This window comes from Phocoena sinus, chromosome 17 (assembly GCF_008692025.1).
Source record: "Phocoena sinus isolate mPhoSin1 chromosome 17, mPhoSin1.pri, whole genome shotgun sequence".
Lineage (NCBI taxonomy): Eukaryota > Metazoa > Chordata > Mammalia > Artiodactyla > Phocoenidae > Phocoena > Phocoena sinus.
In genome coordinates, this window is record NC_045779.1 from 72,261,873 (window position 1) to 72,279,801 (window position 17,929).

The window sequence follows — 17,929 nt, forward strand, 5'->3', positions numbered from 1 at the left end:
GCATTGCCCAGCAAATCCCTGAGGATTTCCCATTCTACAGAGGACACTGAGGCTTAAGAAAATTAATCAGGGCTTCCCTGGTGGTGCAGTGGTTAAGAGTCCGCCTGCCAAGGCAGGGGACGTGGGTTCCAGCCCTGGTCCAGGAAGATCCCACATGCCGTGGAGCAACTAAGCCCATGTGCCACAACTACTGAGCCTGTGCTCTAGAGCCCGTGAGCCACGACTACTGAGCCACGTGCCACAACGACTGAGCCCGCGCACCTAGAGCCCATGCTCTGCAACAAGAGAAGCCACCGCAATGAGAAGCCCGTGCACCGCCACAAAGAGTAGCCCCGCTCGCCGCAACTAGAGAAAGCCCGCGCGCAGCAACGAAGACCTAATGCAGCCAAAAATAAATTAATTATTCTAAAAAAACTGAGAAAAAAAAAAAAAGAAAATGAATCAGTCTGCCCCAAGACCCAGAAGTAGCCAAGCTAGGATTTGAACCCAGATCTGTTTGCCTCAGTCCGTGAACCTCACATCCACGCCAGTTAGGTTAATATCAGAGCACAGAAATAGCACATTTTGACCTCTACTCTGAGTTCTGCGGGAAAACGATGATAGTTCACCCAGTCACAAGCTTCAGTGTGACCCAACTCCCGACCTGAACAGCCGATGGATACACAGGGGGTGGGAGGGCTAGAAGGGCACCGTGCACACACCAGGTTCTAAGATGTTAGGTACTAACATGCATTTGTCTCAGAATCCGTTTTTAAAAAGGCTAATATCTTATCCCCCTTTAACAGATAACAAAAGCCACTTGCCTAAGCCACCAGCAGCCCCTCCATGGCTGTGGTGCAGGCTGACCCCTGCGTGAGGGCCACAGAGGGCGGGGGGGGCCTGTCCCCATCCCTGTCCCTGTCCCAGGTCAGGCTCCACCAGCAGGCGGAGCGCCCTGCACTGCCTGCGTCAGCCCTGAGCACACTCTATCCTCGTTCACCCAGAAAGAACACCCATTGCTAACTCATCAGCCCAGGATGGAGGCACCTTTTTGTAATCCCCAGAAAAGCAGCAGGTGCGCCAGCGCAGCCGCAGCATCCCATGAAAGCCCCAGCACTGAAACCTGAGTCCATCGGAGCCCGCTGCCCCCAGGCTGCCTGCCAGAGCAGATGAGAGGGCTCAGGGCTCACAGGCTCCTGGGACAGCGAGTCCAAGATGCCTCCACACTCAGAGTGACTTTATTCGTGGTAAGTGCCCAGAAGAGACAACACAGAGGTTTAAACTTAGATGCCAACCTCCCCTGGGAAGCCTCCTTTCACCCTCCAACTAGACCACGTGTCCCCCCTCTTTAGCAGCCCAAACCTAATCCCAGAGGAGCACCTTCCCCACTGCACTGAAACCGCCTCTTTGTCCAAATGCCACCCACCAGCCAGGAGGCAGCACCAGCAGGACAGTGCCTGGGCCTGCTCTGTACTCCCAGCACCTAGCACAGCACCCAGGCATACAGCAGGTGCACTTAAGGAATAAATTAAGAAGGAGGGAAGGGGAAGGGGAGAGAAGGGAGAGAGAAAAAGGAGAAACGAAGAGTTCCTATTAAAGGTATGAAAGGGGAAGATGACGGAAGAACCAAAACCTGGCTCTCAGCAGACCCACGTAAATTCCTACTCAGGTAAGCCCAGTGTCCCCGCCTCCATCAGGATGAACAAGTGTGTGCACACACTCACCCATCACACACTCACAGACACACATGCACACATTCTCTTTTACACACTCATACATACATACAAGAGGGAGAATGAACTTGGTCCATTAGGGAATTTTTTTCTTGGACCAGAGCCAGAGATTTGATTAGCAAGAAGGGAGAAAAATAAAAGGCTCTTCTGCAGACCTTTGCCAACACGAGCAAAACAGATTAAAAGGCTATAAAATAAACCAGAGGATTTAGGAACCTTCATGTTATAAAGGGAGGCCAAAATAATAAATCAATTACTACTCAGTTAAAGGTTTAATTAAACCATTTCAAGCATCTCTCAACTTGAAATGAACTGTGAAGGTTAAACCTGAATGGAAATCATTAGAGAGAAACTAAGATTCTGTAAGTCTCAAACTTTATAGACTTGGACAAAGAGGAAAGGAAGGACTTGGGGTTCTTAATGGAAGACTTTCGAAGAAATTTTCTCATATTAACAGTCTAAGTCTAATTAAAGTCTTAAGAAATACTGTTTAAAATTAAATTACACAGGCAACTAATCTTCCAGTATATACACGCACACACACACCCAAAGAAAATGTATTCAGGAAGAATTTAAGTGAAAAGTAAATTAGTTAATAAAGGAAAATAACTTTTAAAAGAAGTTCAAAGGTAAGAACCTGATCATACCAAGAGCACCACAAGAGCACCGCATGGTCAGGCCACTCAAGATGGCTGTACTCTTGCTCTCTGTCCATCCCCTGCCTGACCAGGGCTGCTTCACCTCCACCCTACTCACTCGACTGACCTTCCTGTGTACTTGACCCAGGCCCCAGCTAGTGACAGCTTACCGAAGGGGCAGTGAGGGGCATGCCTCTCGACTGGTTTCCCTGGTAACTAATGAGCCCAGCTGACATCAATTTCCCTGTAACTGGTAATCTCCCCTTCCCCCCGGGGACGAGGGCTACCAACATGTCCTGCCCTCCATGCCCCGCACACGGTGGGGTGTCCCTCCCGGACTTTGCTTCAGACCTGTAAGCTCCCCCACCCGTTAAACCCCTGATGCCTCTGTTGCTGACTCCGGGCTCTTTCTTCGGCCTTGAAGCTGGCCAAGCACAGGCCTTGTAGGCCTGCAGGGTGCAGCCCAACAACTGGAGGAGCAGCCAGGAGATGGAGGAAACTCCCGTGAGCGCCAAGATGTCGGGAACGGAAAGCTGCGGAGGCCATCCACTAGCATGCGGGGCCCGAAAGCTGCGGGCGTAATCTCGGGGCGGCTGTCCACTAACACGTGGGCCCCAAAGTTGCGGGGAAATCCCAGGGTGGCTGTCCATGCTGAGTGAGGGCTGCCGAGAGATCTGGAGAACAGTGCCCTCTAATGGCTCTGCTATTGTATCTAAGTGAGCCTTTTGTAATTGGTTAAGCTAGCTCTCTAGAAGGAACTGGTATTTCTCTTGTGCCTTTGAGAAGTAAATGATCTACCTAGGCTCCCGGGAACTTTAATCTTTTGTGATCTCTAAGAGTAAAGGAGAAAAAAGAGCCTCTAGGTAAACTCTATAGAAATAATTATGTTTTGGGTATGTCTATCTAAAATAAGTCTCTCCAGATTTCGGTAACTTGGAAACTAAGTTAAAAGAAGAAAATTCATGGGTCATTTCAAATAGGATAAAATATTAGAACATTAATTGCTGGGTGGGTCTAAGCTTATCTACCTGTGCCTGCTTAGGAGAGGAAGACTAAAGCATTAAATTTTCCAATCAGGAAATGCAGAATGACTTGCTTCTTGGTTTTTGCCAGAGGTTATGGTTTTCAAGGGATAAAATTATAATCAGTCATAATTCTAGTTATTGTAACCAAGTTTATCGATTACATTGTAATCAGGTGTTTAACCACGACTTTTTAAGTCTCTCATCTTTTATAGACAGTTATTGTTTTACTCTGATGCTTTTGCAAAAGTGCTTCATCTTCAAGAAGATTCACAGTTAAGGACATTTTGACAAGGACAGGTCTCTGATAAACTTTAGAATATACTGCTGAACTGGGTAAGAAATTAAAGAATCCTAATGGAAAACCTGATGGCTTCATTAAAAGTTAAAAGAAAGAGTGGGAGGGAGGGAGACACAAGAGGGAAGACATATGGGAACATATGTATATGTATAGCTGATTCACTTTGTTATAAAGCAGAAACTAACACACCATTGTAAAGCAATTATACCCCAATAAAGATGTTTAAAAAAAAAAAAAGTTAACAGAAAGATTGGTTACTGAGTGAACTGGTCTATATGGTTATAATTTTTATGGGTTTTGTCTGGAATGTTCCTGGTTTGATCTGTTTTCCAGATAGAGGAAAACCCTTCCCCTCAAGTTGGTTATGACTTATAGCGACTGGGTAAATTACACCTGTGGGTAGAATTGAAACATTTGTCTTATCTCTCTGCCTGGTCCCTCCAGAAACTGGGAACTCTAGGGTTCTGAGCAGCCTTATCAGATGAATGGGAAAGACAGTCTCCTGGCATGTGCAGGAATCTCAATGTTTTAGGGACCGAGAAGTCCATCGAGGCAGAACCTGATGGCAGGCCTTTGGCACTGTTTTCCTGGCCCTGAGAGGCCTTTTGGTAATTCAGTCTGAGACTCCTGAGGAGTTCCCCCTCAGCCAGTTTGGAGGAGCCTATGTGGTCAACTGACCAGACTTATATTGCCAACAAATTAATTTTGATTGGCTGAGTTTGGTGGGGATGAGGGTAATTTTAGAGAGAACAATATTATGTTTCAGTGGATGTTAAATTCTAGTTCTGTTAATTGAGGTCTGTATTTATGAAAGTTATTGTGTTAGCCATACTTTTGCCCTGATGTTCTGGATTGAAAGAAAATGATCTAGTGAAACTGTCACAGAGTATAATCACTCATGAAGTATGACACTGCTTGCTTTAAGTCTGCCACTAAAAGCACATGTACAATGCTTGTGTGACAATTGGGTATAAGTGATAAAATGTATAACCTATAAAGCGTTTCCTCCATTAACCTACCTGAGCCTGTTCACGAGATCTGATTAGTTTTCCCCCAATGTGAATGACTAGGTGAATATAAAGGAGGCCTAGCACCCACATGATCTGAACCTGGGGTAGGAGAAAGCACCCCAGCATCTCCGGACAAGTGTTTTGATCATCAGTGCTTTCTACTGGAAGATGTGCAATCAAAAGGGGAAATGATGGAAAAATCTACACATACTGCAGTATGGGGAAGTCATTCCAGCTTATACATGGTTTAACTTACTTTACGGACCAGAGCAGCCTGTCTTTTGGCCTTTCAGACAGGCACTGTACCTCTGCTTTGGCCATTGAGGAAGGGGATGAGTTTGAAAGCCAAAACGGTTCAGACATCCAAGGTAAAACTAGGTGGCCATTGTATATACGATTTTAGACACGTTCTCCTATTACTGGAGAGTTTTCTGAACTGTATCTCAGATGTGGTTACTGCTCGTATTGTGCTTAATTGTCATGCTCTCCCCTGTGTCGTGCCTGTTAGTTGTCTTACGTTGCGTCCCTAGCCTAAGCGAAGGAAATGAGTCTAGTTGCTGAGTGTCCAGCGAGATACCGCTGCCGCCCTCCCCCAGGCTTCTATGAAAAATCGACCTGGCTAACGCGACTATGTGGGGACTACCGACCATGGGGGAAGATGACTCACCTCTTCTGGTCCCACGTGCCAATACATCAGAAGGACCCCCGTCGGTAAACGTTTCTGTACAACTGACTGCCTATGAGCCCCCCTGGGCTATGCTGGGTGGAGTGGAATAGGCTGGCTTCTGGACACACAAGTCCAACTAGTGGGATTAACTGCTTTTTGTTTAGAAAGACCTAATGGGTCCACCCCTAACTGCACCCAACATAACACGGGGTGGCAGACCTGTACTGTGACTGCTGACTCCTGGCTAGGCCACCAAAATGTTCCCCTTAAAGCCAGGCCTTCCCCTCCCCATGGGGTGGCTCTGGGTTTGTGAAAACCAGACATGGCCTTACCTTCCTTATAACTGGACAGGGCACTGCTGCCATTGACTCCCTCTCCATTGACCTTGTACGCACTTGGCTCCAGAATTTGCCCACATCGTGGCAAATGACTGCTCTGAGCATACAGTTCTAGGCATCTTACTCATGATACTTTGGCCGTATTGTACTGTGGTGTCTGGTTGCAGTGTCCCCTACATACCTGACCCCAGGGATATCAAGGAAGATGAGCGGACCAAGACTGTAAGGGTCGTGCAGGGTACGCAGGGCGGAGGGTGTGGCCAGGCCCCTCAGATGGCTGTTCTTTTGTTCTGTCCATCCCCTGCCCGGTCAGGGTCTGCTTCACCTACACCCTACTCACATGACTGCCTTTCCTCCATGTTGCCCTAGGCCCCAGCTAGTGATAGCTTGTCAAAGGGGTGGTGAGGGGCGTGCCCCTCGACTGGTTTCCCTGGTAACTAATGAGCCCAGCTGACATCAATTCCCCTGTACCTGGTAACCTCCCCTTCCCCCGGGAGCAAAGACTGCCCCATGTCCTGCCCTCCACGCCCCGCACACGGTGGGGTGTCCCTCCCGGACTTTGCTTCAGACCTGTAAGCTCCCCCACCCGTTAAACCCCTGATGCCTCTGTTGCTGACTCCGGGCTCTTTCTTCGGCCTTGAAGCTGGCCAAGCACAGGCCTTGTAGGCCTGCAGGGTGCAGCCCAACAACTGGAGGAGCAGCCAGGAGATGGAGGAAACTCCCGTGAGCGCCGAGATGTCGGGAATGGAGAGTTTTCACCTTATGCCACTAACAGTAACAAGTAGAATTTCTCCTAACTTCTCAACAACTCAATCTTCTGGCAGGCATGTTTCTCTGAGTACCCTGGGAACGGCCAGAGGGACTCAAACAGAACATTTTGTGTCTGGAGTCTCTCCTTGTTAACGGTGTTAGGCAGGTGATCAGTAAGCCAGCCTCTTCAGAAATGCCAGTCTAAATATCCCCAAGAAAGAGCAACTGGACTATCAGTGTGACTAACGAATCCTGCGGCCGGACGTTTACTGCCGCAGACCGAGCTTCTGCACAGGAGACTGGCCATCACCTCTCATCGTATGAAAATAGTTTTGTGGGGACTTTTTCTGACTCTGGTTTTCAGCTGCTCCTCCTATACTATATATTTTCTTCATCTGCGGGGACCTAATTACAGTGCCTGGATGGTTTCTCTAATCCATCCACCTGCTGCATCTGATGCCATTCAGTAGAAAGTGTCTGGACACTGCAAACAAGATGTGTCTCACTTCTGACACTGACTGTGAACCTGAAGGATTCTGCGAATCAAAGCTCTGCGATGGGAATCCCTGTCGCAGGTACATATGAGCCATGCTGTTCTGAAGATTACGTATCCTTATTCATTCATGACGTATGTTATCGTGACAGCTTCCCTTTCACTTCTTTGTTCCAGGCATCGTCCTTGGTGCTGTCACCATATCTTTGGCTTCAGCCTCACAGACCCCCTTGCGACAGGCAGATTGGTCTTCACCTTTCAGATGAGCAAAGTGAGGCTCAGAGGAGTAACATCATTCGCTTCAGGTAATGCAGTAGCAGGTGCTGGCGCTGGGTTAAACACGCTTGTCTGACAATAAGCTCGTGCTTTTTACCTGGCTGATGGTGTCAACTCCTTTCATTTACTCATTCATTCGTTCACTCATTCATCCCTCCATCTACCAACCAGGCATTGGAGAAGCACCTACAGAGCCTGGGTACAGGGAATTCAAACACACAATCTTACTTGAGCAGATCTACAAATGGAAATTATTGTGACTTCCGGTTGGATTTTTATGAGACCCTATGCCCACCAGACAGAAACTGAGAATCAAAGTATTTGACAGCAAATAAGCATCGTCATCGCCCTCAGGCACACCGTGGGCGTGCCGCCCTCGCCCAGCACCCCAGCCCCCTTACCATCTCCGGTTTTGCCTGGGTTGGTGGGTTCAGGGGTACTCAGAGGCCTCAGGGGAATGACGATCTCATCCACATTAACCCCCTCTTCTGCGTGCTTCTCAGAAACGTGGGAGAGGAGTTCCGACTGACTTGGTGAGAAGAGGTTACAACATTTACACATGAAGATGGCTGGGTTTTCTGTAAGGAAAAAAAAAGCAAAATATGTTATTTTATCTTCACCAAAACAGTGACTACATCCAAATGCCAAAGAAAAATACTGAAGGTTGCTCTTCTGAGCAATCGCCAGGCACCAACAGGTGTGTCCCTCTGGTGGACGCCGCACGGCCAGGCAGCTCACGTCTAACTTCAGGTGGCCCCGGTTGCCAGAAAATTCTTTCTTCAGTATTCCAAAACCTCAGTCCTTCTGGACCGGGTCTAATATGGACCTCCCTGTTACCCTAATCCACTCAAGAGCCTAGATTCAGGATTCACATAGCAAAGTAAGAAATGAATATGGAACTTGAAAATTAATGCAACCTTCAAATGAATGCACCACACTGACAACAATGAAGTATTCTAGTGAGACTCACTCAAATTAGGTGCAAGGAAAAAATGATCAAAACACTTCTTAAGAGCCAAGCACCTTTCACTGGCGGGCACAGGAACTAAGAACAAGGAGAATGGGAAGCTGTTGCTTGCTTAAGCCCTTTAATTCCTATCTAAAGCATTACCACCGTTCACAAATATTTATTAACAGTCCATTATGGTTCATCCCATTATACTAGGCAGGAAGACATATGGGGAAAGCAACTCATTTTTGAGTCCAATAAAATAATTACAGGCACATATAGGAATATTAAATTTAGGATCCAATAACAAAAGCTAGATTGTTTTCCCACATTTACACTGAAAGGAAGAATTGGTATGATGGCTTTGAAGGTTCAATTTCTAACTCCAGACCCTAAATGCTGTAAAGCTGGATGAACTCGGAGAGGCAGTAATGATCTCTTGGTTGCAACACTGAACAGGACATGCAGGTAACAAGTCTCCTCTGCAGCGGGAACCCAGGAGGCTCAGTAAGCCACGCCCTGATTCAGTGCAAGCCTCCACCTACTCAGTGCTCTCGCCCGGCCGCAGTAACCGCTGAAAATCCACCCCACGCTGCCGGGCTCCCGACACAAACCACCGCCAGCCTCACGGGGACTGTTAACACGGCCTCGTGCAAGGCGTCGAGGCCACCGACTCTGCCAATGGCGAACAAGTCTATCGCGCCTCTTCCTCCCTCCTCGGCCCTGTGCTCACAGCCAGCTGCCGACTGGCTTCCCATTTCACTGAAGCGGCCAGAAGACGGTGCCAGAGCCTCCTGGAGCAGCCGCCCACCTGCCGCTCCTGCCGGGAGGAGAGAGGGCCCAGCAGCGGCACAGAAGGGAGCTGAATGCGGCGTGGTTCACCCCGGGGCAGGCAGAATGTCGAACACGTTCCAGCAGCTCGTGGACGTGAGAGAAAGCAGACCAGCACAGAAACGCTGCTGATGCTTTCACACTTTCTAAAGACAACGCACCCCGAGCGCCTACACCTGGAAGACTGCTCGGCTGGCCCTCAACCGGGAAGGCACAGGACAAAGGGCAACGCCGGGGCTTCCCTGGTGGCAAAGTGGTTGAGAGTCCGCCTGCCAATGCAGGGGACGCGGGTTCGTGCCCCGGTCCGGGAGGATCCCACATACTGCGGAGCGGCTGGGCCCGTGAGCCATGGCCGCTGAGCCTGCGCGTCCGGAGCCTGTGCTCCGCAACGGGAGAGGCCACAGCAGTGCGAGGCCCGCGTACCGGAAAGAAAAAAAAAAAAAAAAAGGCTATGCTGTGTCCCATGTGCTCCAAACCCCAGCCTCTCCCACCGCCTCAATGACATGTTCTCAAAACTCTGCTTCTCTTCAGTTTTAGTCAGAAAGTGGCAGAGGTACAATTCAGGGCCTAAGCATTTTAAAGCCTAGTTATTCAGAAGCCAGGTAGGGCCTAAATCTACTTCAGTTTTAGGCAGAAACTTGCTGAAGTAGAATCCAGGGCCTAAGCATTTTAAAGCCTAGTTATTCAGAAGAGGGGGGCTTCCAGGAAGATGGCGGAAAAGTAAGAGGCGGAGATCACCTTCCTCCCCACAGATACACCAGAAATACATCTACACATGGAACAACTCCTACAGAACACCTACTGAACACTGGCAGAAGACCTCAGACCTCCCAAAAGGCAAGAAACTCCCCACGTACCTGGGTAGGGCAAAAGAAAAAAGAAAAAACAGAGACAAAAGAATAAGCACGGCACCTGCATCAGTGGGAGGGAGCTGTGAAGGAGGAAAAGTTTCCACACACTAGGAAGCCCCTCCGCGGGCGGAGACTGCGGGTGGCGGAGGGGGTGTAGCTTCGGAGCCGCGGAGAAGAGCACAGCAACAGGGTGCGGAGGGCAAAGCAGAGAGATTCCCGCACAGAGGCTCAGGGTCGACCGGCACTCACCAGCCCGAGAGGCTTGTCTGCTCCCCCGCCGGGGCGGGCGGGGCTGGGAGCTGAGGCTCGGGCTTCGGTCGGAGCGAAGGAGAGGACTGGGGCTGGCGGCGTGAACACAGCCTGCAGGGGTTAGTGCGCCACGGCTGGCCGGGAGGGAGTCCAGGGAAAAGTCTGGACCTGCCGAAGAGGCAAGAGACTTTTTCTTGCCTCTTTGTTTCCTGGTGCGCGAGGAGAGGGGATTCAGAGCGCTGCTTAAAGGAGCTCCAGAGATGGGCGCGAGCCGCGGCTAAAAGCGCGGACTCCAGAGATGGGCATGAGAGGCTAAGGCCGCTGCTGCCGCCACCAGGAAGCCTGTGTGCGAGCACAGGTCACTCTCCACACCCCGCTTCCGGGGAGCCTGTGCAGCCCGCCACTGCCCGGGTCCTGGGATCCAGGAACAACTTCCCTGGGAGAAGGCACGGCGCCCCTCAGGCGGGTACAACGTCACGCCGGCCTCTGCCGCCGCAACCCCGACCCGCACTCCGTGCCCGTCCCTCCCCCCACTCCCCGGCCTGAGTGACCCAGAGCCCCCAAGTCAGCTGCTCCTTTAACCCCGTCCTGTCGGAGCAAAGAACAGACGCCCTCTGGCGACCTACACGCAGAGGCGGGGCCAAATCCAAAGCTGAGCCCCAGGAGCTGTGAGAACAAAGAAGAGAAAGGGAAATCTCTCCCAGCAGCCTCAGAAGCAGGGGATTAAAGCACCACAATCAACTTGATGTACCCTGCATCTGTGGAATACCTGAATAGACAACAAATCATCCCAAATTGAGGAGCTGTGTGGATGAAAGGTGCGTGGTGCTACAGTCAGGAGTCAGTGCTGTGCCTCTGAGGTGGGAGAGCCAACTTCAGGACACTTGTCCACAAGAGACCTCCCAGCTCCACATAATATCAAATGGCCAAAATCTCCCAGAGAGCTCCATCTCAACACCAGCACCCAGCTTCACTCAATGACTAGCAAGCTACATCGCTGGACATCCTATGCCAAACAACTAGCAAAACAGGAACACAACCCCACCCATTAGCAGAGAGGCTGCCTAAAATCATAATAAGTCCACAGACACCCCAAAACACAGCACCAGATGTGGACCTGCCCACCAGAAAGACAAGATCCAGCCTTATCCACCAGAACACAGGCACTAGTCCCCTCCACCAGGAAGCCTACACAACCCACTGAACCAACCTTAGCCACTGGGGACGGACACCAAAACAACGGGAACTACGAACCTGCAGCCTGCAAAAAGGAGACCACAAATACAGTAAGATAAGCAAAATGAGAAGACACAAAAACAGCAGATGAAGGAGCAAGAGAAAAACCCACCAGACCTAACAAATGAAGAGGAAATAGGCAGTCTACCTGAAAAACAATTCAGAATAATGATAGTAAAGATGATCCAAAATTTTGGAAATAGAATGGAGAAAATACAAGAAACTTTAACAAGGACCTAGAAGAACTAAAGATGAAACAAACAACGATGAACAACGCAATAAATGAAATGAAAAATACTCCAGATGGGATCAATAGCAGAATAACTGAGGCAGAAGAACGGATAAGCGACCTGGAAGATAAAATAGTGGAAATAACTACTGCAGAGCAGAATAAAGAAAAAAGAATGAAAAGAACCGGGGACAGTCTCAGAGACCTCTGGGACAACATTAAATGCACCGACATTCGAATTATAGGGGTTCCAGAAGAAGAAGAGAAAAAGAAAAGGACTGAGAAAATATTTGAAGAGATTATAGTTGAAAACTTCCCTAATATGGGAAAGGAAATAGTTAATCAAGTCCAGGAAGCACAGAGTCCCATACAGGATAAATCCAAGGAGAAATACTCCAAGACACAGATTAATCAAACTGTCAAAAATTAAATACAAAGAAAACATATTAAAAGCAGCAAAGGAAAAACAACAAATAACACACAAGGGAATCCCCATAAGGTTAACAGCTGATCTTTCAGCAGAAACTCTGCAAGCCAGAAGGGACTGGCAGGACATATTGAAAGTGATGAAGGAGAAAAACCTGCAACCAAGATTACTCTACCCAGCAAGGATCTCATTCAGAATTTTTTTTTTTTTTTTTTTTTTTTTTTGTTTTTGGGGTACGCGGGCCTCTCACTGTTGTGGCCTCTCCCGTTGCAGAGCACAGGCTCCAGAGGCGCAGGCTCAGTGGCCATGGCTCATGGGCCCAGCCGTTCCGCGGCACGTGGGATCTTCCCGAACCGGGGCACGAACCCGTGTCCCCTGAATCGGCAGGGGGACTCTCAACCACTGCGCCACCAGGGAAGCCCCTCATTCAGATTTGATGGAGAAGTTAAAACCTTTACAGACAAGCAAAACCTGAGAGAGTTCAGCACCACCAAACCAGCTTTACAACAACTGCTAAAGGAACTTCTCTAGGCAAGAAACACAAGAGAAGGAAAAGACCTACAATAACGAACCCAAAACAATTAAGAAAATGGAAATAGGAACATACATATCAATAATTACCTTAAATATAAATGGACTAAATGCTCCCACCAAAAGACACAGATTGGCTGAATGGATACAAAAACAAGACCCATATATTTGCTGTCTACAAGAGACCCACTTTAGACCTAGAGACACATACCGACTGAAAGTAAGGGGATGGAAAAAGATATTTCATGCAAATGGAAACCAAAAGAAAGCTGGAGTAGCAATTCTCATATCAGACAAAATAGACTTTAAAATAAAGACTTTTAGAAGAGACAAAGAAGGACACTACATAATGATCAAGGGATCGATCCTAGAAGAAGATATAACAATTGTAAATATTTATGCACCCAACATAGGAGCACCTCAGTACATAAGGCAAATACTAACAGCCACAAAAGGGGAAATCGACAGTAACACATTCATAGTAGGGGGCTTTAACACCCACTTTGACCAATGGACAGATCATCCAAAATGAAAATAAATAAGGAAACACAAGCTTTAAATGATATGTTAAAAAAGATGGACTTAATTGATATTTATAGGACATTCCATCCAAAAGCAACAGAATACACATTTTTCTCAAGTGCTCATGGAACATTCTCCAGGATAGATCATATCTTGGGTCACAAGTCAAGCCTTGGTAAATTTAAGAAAATTGAAATTGTTTCAAGTATCTTTTCTGACCACAACGCTATGAGACTAGATATCAATTACAGGAAAAGATCTGTAAAAAATACAAACACATGGAGGCTAAACAATACACTACTTAATAACGAAGTGATCACTGAAGAAATCAAAGAGGAAGTAAAAAAATACCTAGAAACAAATGACAATGGAGACACGGCGATCCAAAATCTATGGGATGCAGCAAAAGCAGTTCTAAGAGGGAAGTTTATAGCAATACAATCCTACCTTAAGAAACAGGAAACATCTCGAATAAACAGCCTAACCTTGCACCTAAAGCAATTAGAGAAAGAAGAACAAAAAAACCCCAAAGTTAGCAGAAGGAAAGAAATCATAAAAATCAGATCCGAAGTAAATGAAAAAGAAATGAAGGAAACGATAGCAAAGATCAATAAAACTAAAAGTGGTTCTTTGAGAAGATAAAATAGATAAACCATTAGCCAGACTCATCAAGAATAAAAGGGAGAAGACTCAAATCAATGGAATTAGAAATGAAAAAGGAGAAGTAACAACTGACACTGCGGAAATACAAAAGATCATGAGAGATTACTACAAGCAACTCTATGCCAATAAAATGGACAACCTGGAAGAAACGGACAAATTCTTAGAAATGCACAACCTGCCAAGACTGAATCAGGAAGAAATAGAACATATAAGCAGACCAATCACAAGCACTGAAATTGAAACTGTGATTAAAAATCTTCCAACAAACAAAAGCCCAGGACCAGATGGCTTCACAGGCGAATTCTATCAAACATTTAGAGAAGAGCTAGCACCTATCCTTCTCAAACTCTTCCAAAATATAGCAGAGGGAGGAACACTCCCAAACTCATTCTATGAGGTCACCATCACCTTGATACCAAAACCCGACAAGGATGTCACAAAGAAAGAAAACTACAGGTCAATATAACTGATGAACATAGATGCAAAGATCCTCAACAAAATACTAGCAAACAGAATCCAGCAGCACATTAAAAGGATCATACATCATGATCAAGTGGGGTTTATTCCAGGAATGCAAGGATTCTTCAATATACGCAAAACTATCAATGTGATAAACCATATTAACAAATTGAAGGAGAAAAACCATATGATCATTTCAATAGATGCAGAGAAAGCTTTCGACAAAATTCAACACCCATTTATGATAAAAACCCTGCAGAAAGTAGGCATAGAGGGAACTTTCCTCAACATAATAAAGGCCATATATGACAAACCCACAGCCAACATCGTCCTCAATGGTGAAAAACTGAAAGCACTTCCACTAAGATCAGGAGCAAGACAAGGTTGCCCACTCTCACCACTCTTATTCAACATAGTTTTGGAAGTTTTAGCCACAGCAATCAGAGAAGAAAAGGAAATAAAAGGAATCCAAATACGAAAAGAAGAAGTAAAGCTGTCACTGTTTGCAGATGACATGATACTATACATAGAGAATCCTAAAGATGCTACCAGAAAACTACTAGAGCTAATCAATGAATTTGGTAAAGTAGCAGGATGCAAAATTAATGCACAGAAATCTCTGGCATTCCTATACACTAATGATGAAAATCTGAAAATGAAATCAAGAAAACACTCCCATTTACCATTGCAACAAAAAGAATAAAATATCTAGGAATAAACCTACCTAAGGAGACAAAAGACCTGTATGCAGAAAATTACAGGACACTGATGAAAGAAATTAAAGATGATACAAATAGATCGAGAGATATACCATGTTCTTGGATTGGAATAATCAACATTGTGAAAATGACTCTACTACCCAAAGCAATCTACAGATTCAATGCAATCCCTATCAAACTACCACTGGTATTTTTTTTACAGAACTAGAACAAAAAACTTCACAATTTGTATGGAAACACAAAAGACCCCAAATAGCCAAAGCAATCTTGAGAACGAAAAACGGAGCTGGAGGAATCAGGCTCCCTGACTTCAGACTATACTACAAAGCTACAGTAATCAAGACAGTATGGTACTGGCACAAAAACAGAAAGATCCATGGAACAGGACAGAAAGCCCAGAGATAAACCCACGCACATATGGTCACCTTATCTTTGATAAAGGAGACAGGAATGTACAGTGGAGAAAGGACAGCCTCTTCAATAAGTGGTGCTGGGAAAACTGGACAGGTACATGTAAAAGTATGAGATTAGATCACTCCCTAACACCACACACAAAAATAAGCTCAAAATGGATTCAAGACCTAAATGTAAGGCCAGACACTATCAAACTCTGAGAGGAAAACATAGGAAGAACACTCTATGACATAAATCACAGCAAGATCCTTTGACCCACCTCCTAGAGAAATGGAAATAAAAACAAAAATAAACAAATGGGACCTAATGAAACTTCAAATCTTTTGCATAGCAAAGGAAACCATAAACAAGACCAAAAGACAACCCTCAGAATGGGTGAAAATATTTGCAAATGAAGCAACTGACAAAGGATTAATCTCCAAAATTTATAAGCAGCTCATGCAGCTCAATAACAAAAAACAACCAACCCAATCCAAAAATGGACAGAAGACCTAAATAGACATTTCTCCAAAGAAGATATACAGACTGACAACAAACACATGAAAGAATGCTCAACTTCATTAATCATTAGAGAAATACAAATCAAAACTACAATGAGATATCATCTCACACCAGTCAGAATGGCCATTATCAAAAAATCTACAAACAATAAATGCTGGAGAGGGTGTGGAGAAAAGGGAACCCTTTTGCACTGTTGGTGGGAATGTAACTTGATACAGCCACTGTGGAGAACAGTATGGAGGTTCCTTAAAAAAACTACAAATAGAACTACCATATGACCCAGCAATCCCACTACTGGGCATATACCCTGAGAAAACCATAATTCAAAAAGAGTCATGTACCAAAATGTTCATTGCAGCTCTATTTACAATAGCCCGGAGATGGAAACAACCTAAGTGTCCATCATTGGATGAATGGATAAAGAAGATGTGGCACATATATACAATAGAATATTACTCAGCCATAAAAAGAAACGTAATTGAGCTATTTGTAATGAGGTGGATAGACCTAGAGTCTGTCATACAGAGTGAAGGAAGTCAGAAAGAGAAAGACAAATACCGTATGCTAACACATATATATGGAATTTTAGGGAAAAAAATGTCATGAAGAACCTGGGGTAAGACCGGAATAAAGACACAGACCTACTAGAGAATGGACTTGAGGATATGGGGAGGGGGAAGGGTGAGCTGTGACAAAGCGAGAGAGTGGCATGGACATATATACACTACCAAACGTAAGGTAGATAGCTAGTGGGAAGCAGCCACATAGCACAGGGAGAACAGCTCGTGCTTTGTGACCGCCTGGAGGGGTGGGATAGGGAGGGTGGGAGGGAGGGAGACATAAGAGGGAAGAGATATGGGAACATATGTATATGTATAACTGATTCACTTTGTTAAAAAGCAGAAACTAACACACCATTGTAAAGCAATTATACTCTGCTGGCCTGTGCACGCCATGACTGCTCTCATCTTACCACAAAACCAAACAAAAATCTCTCTTGATCGCCACTCCCCAATCTCCCCGACCCCATTTTCCTCCTCTTTACAGCAAGACCAGAAAGGAGATGAGGAGGCAAAGCAGTGGACCTACACGGTGCCGCCACAGTGAGGATGGAGCCCGCGAGGCCCCGTCACAGAAATGAGGCCCTCTCTGCCTTCAGAGAAAGGGTTTTCTCCATGAACAAGCAGGCGAGATAATGACCTACGAGAATTCTTTCCCACCAAATGGCACATGAAACAGAAATTTAACAAAGCAGAACATTGCTTCGTCAATGAAAATCTCTCATGAATACCGTCAATCGGTATTTTATTTTTTTCCAAGAAATGTTTGATTCCTAAGGAACCCAAAATGCTTCCAAAACAGGAATAGATTAAGTGATAGCTTTTTTCTTCATAAGAGGCCATGTGGTTTTCAACGTGCACCCTGCTGATCCTATGACGACCCTATGATTTAGGCAAAAGGGGGTCTGTCACCCCCGTTCCACAGCGGAGGAAACTGAGACGGGGAGGAGACACAACCTGCCCAGGTCAAACCCAGACTCTCTGCCACCTGCTGTGGACATGAACTCTGTTTGGCTACAGACCATGAGCTGAGTGCCTCCAAAGTTACAGCTAAAACGCTTATCCCTGTAGCCAACTGAGTCTGAAATGAAAATCATTACAGAGCAGAGCATAATCCCCAAATCACGTATCAAGTTCTTTCTTGGTGATTTCGGCATCCACAGAGCAGCGGCCACAGGGTGGGCCCCAGTGCAGGCACCAGGGACGCAAAGATGAATCGGGCATGAGGTCCTGCACAGAGGAGGCCACCAGCCCACGGGGGAACAGACACGCCAGAACAACGGCATCTTAGGTTTTTACTGAAACAATTTCCCTACAGACCAGGACGTATTCTTGATTCCCGTTATGCTTTCAGGAGAAAGGGAATTCTGCGACACGTAACAGAGCAGCGCTGCCGGGGACCACAGGGTTACTGTGAGGGGTCCCTTAGTTCCCAGGTACACCAGGCATTGTCTGGAGACCAAACAAATACAACTACTTTTGCATCTGCATGTGACCCAAGTGTTGGCATCAGCTGTAACTAACCTACTGCCCCGTGTCCCACAGAGCCCAGAGGCTGAGCTAGCCCGGAGTGCCGCCTGG

At 46.4% G+C, this 17,929-nt stretch overlaps 1 protein-coding gene across 8 annotated transcripts in view; it reads right to left on the reverse strand.

The window, feature by feature from the left end:
- Nucleotides 1-17,929, reverse strand: part of ZFAT (zinc finger and AT-hook domain containing) — a 188,946-nt gene that overhangs the window by 148,284 nt on the left and 22,733 nt on the right. For all 8 annotated transcript variants that reach the window (XR_004346469.1, XM_032610134.1, XM_032610135.1 and 5 more), the window contains exon 2: nt 7,609-7,785. Coding sequence is in view for 7 of the 8 variants with exons in the window: in XM_032610134.1 (XP_032466025.1) it covers nt 7,609-7,785 (177 nt within the window). In the remaining variant the exon portion in view is untranslated. The remainder of the gene's footprint in view (nt 1-7,608; nt 7,786-17,929) is intronic.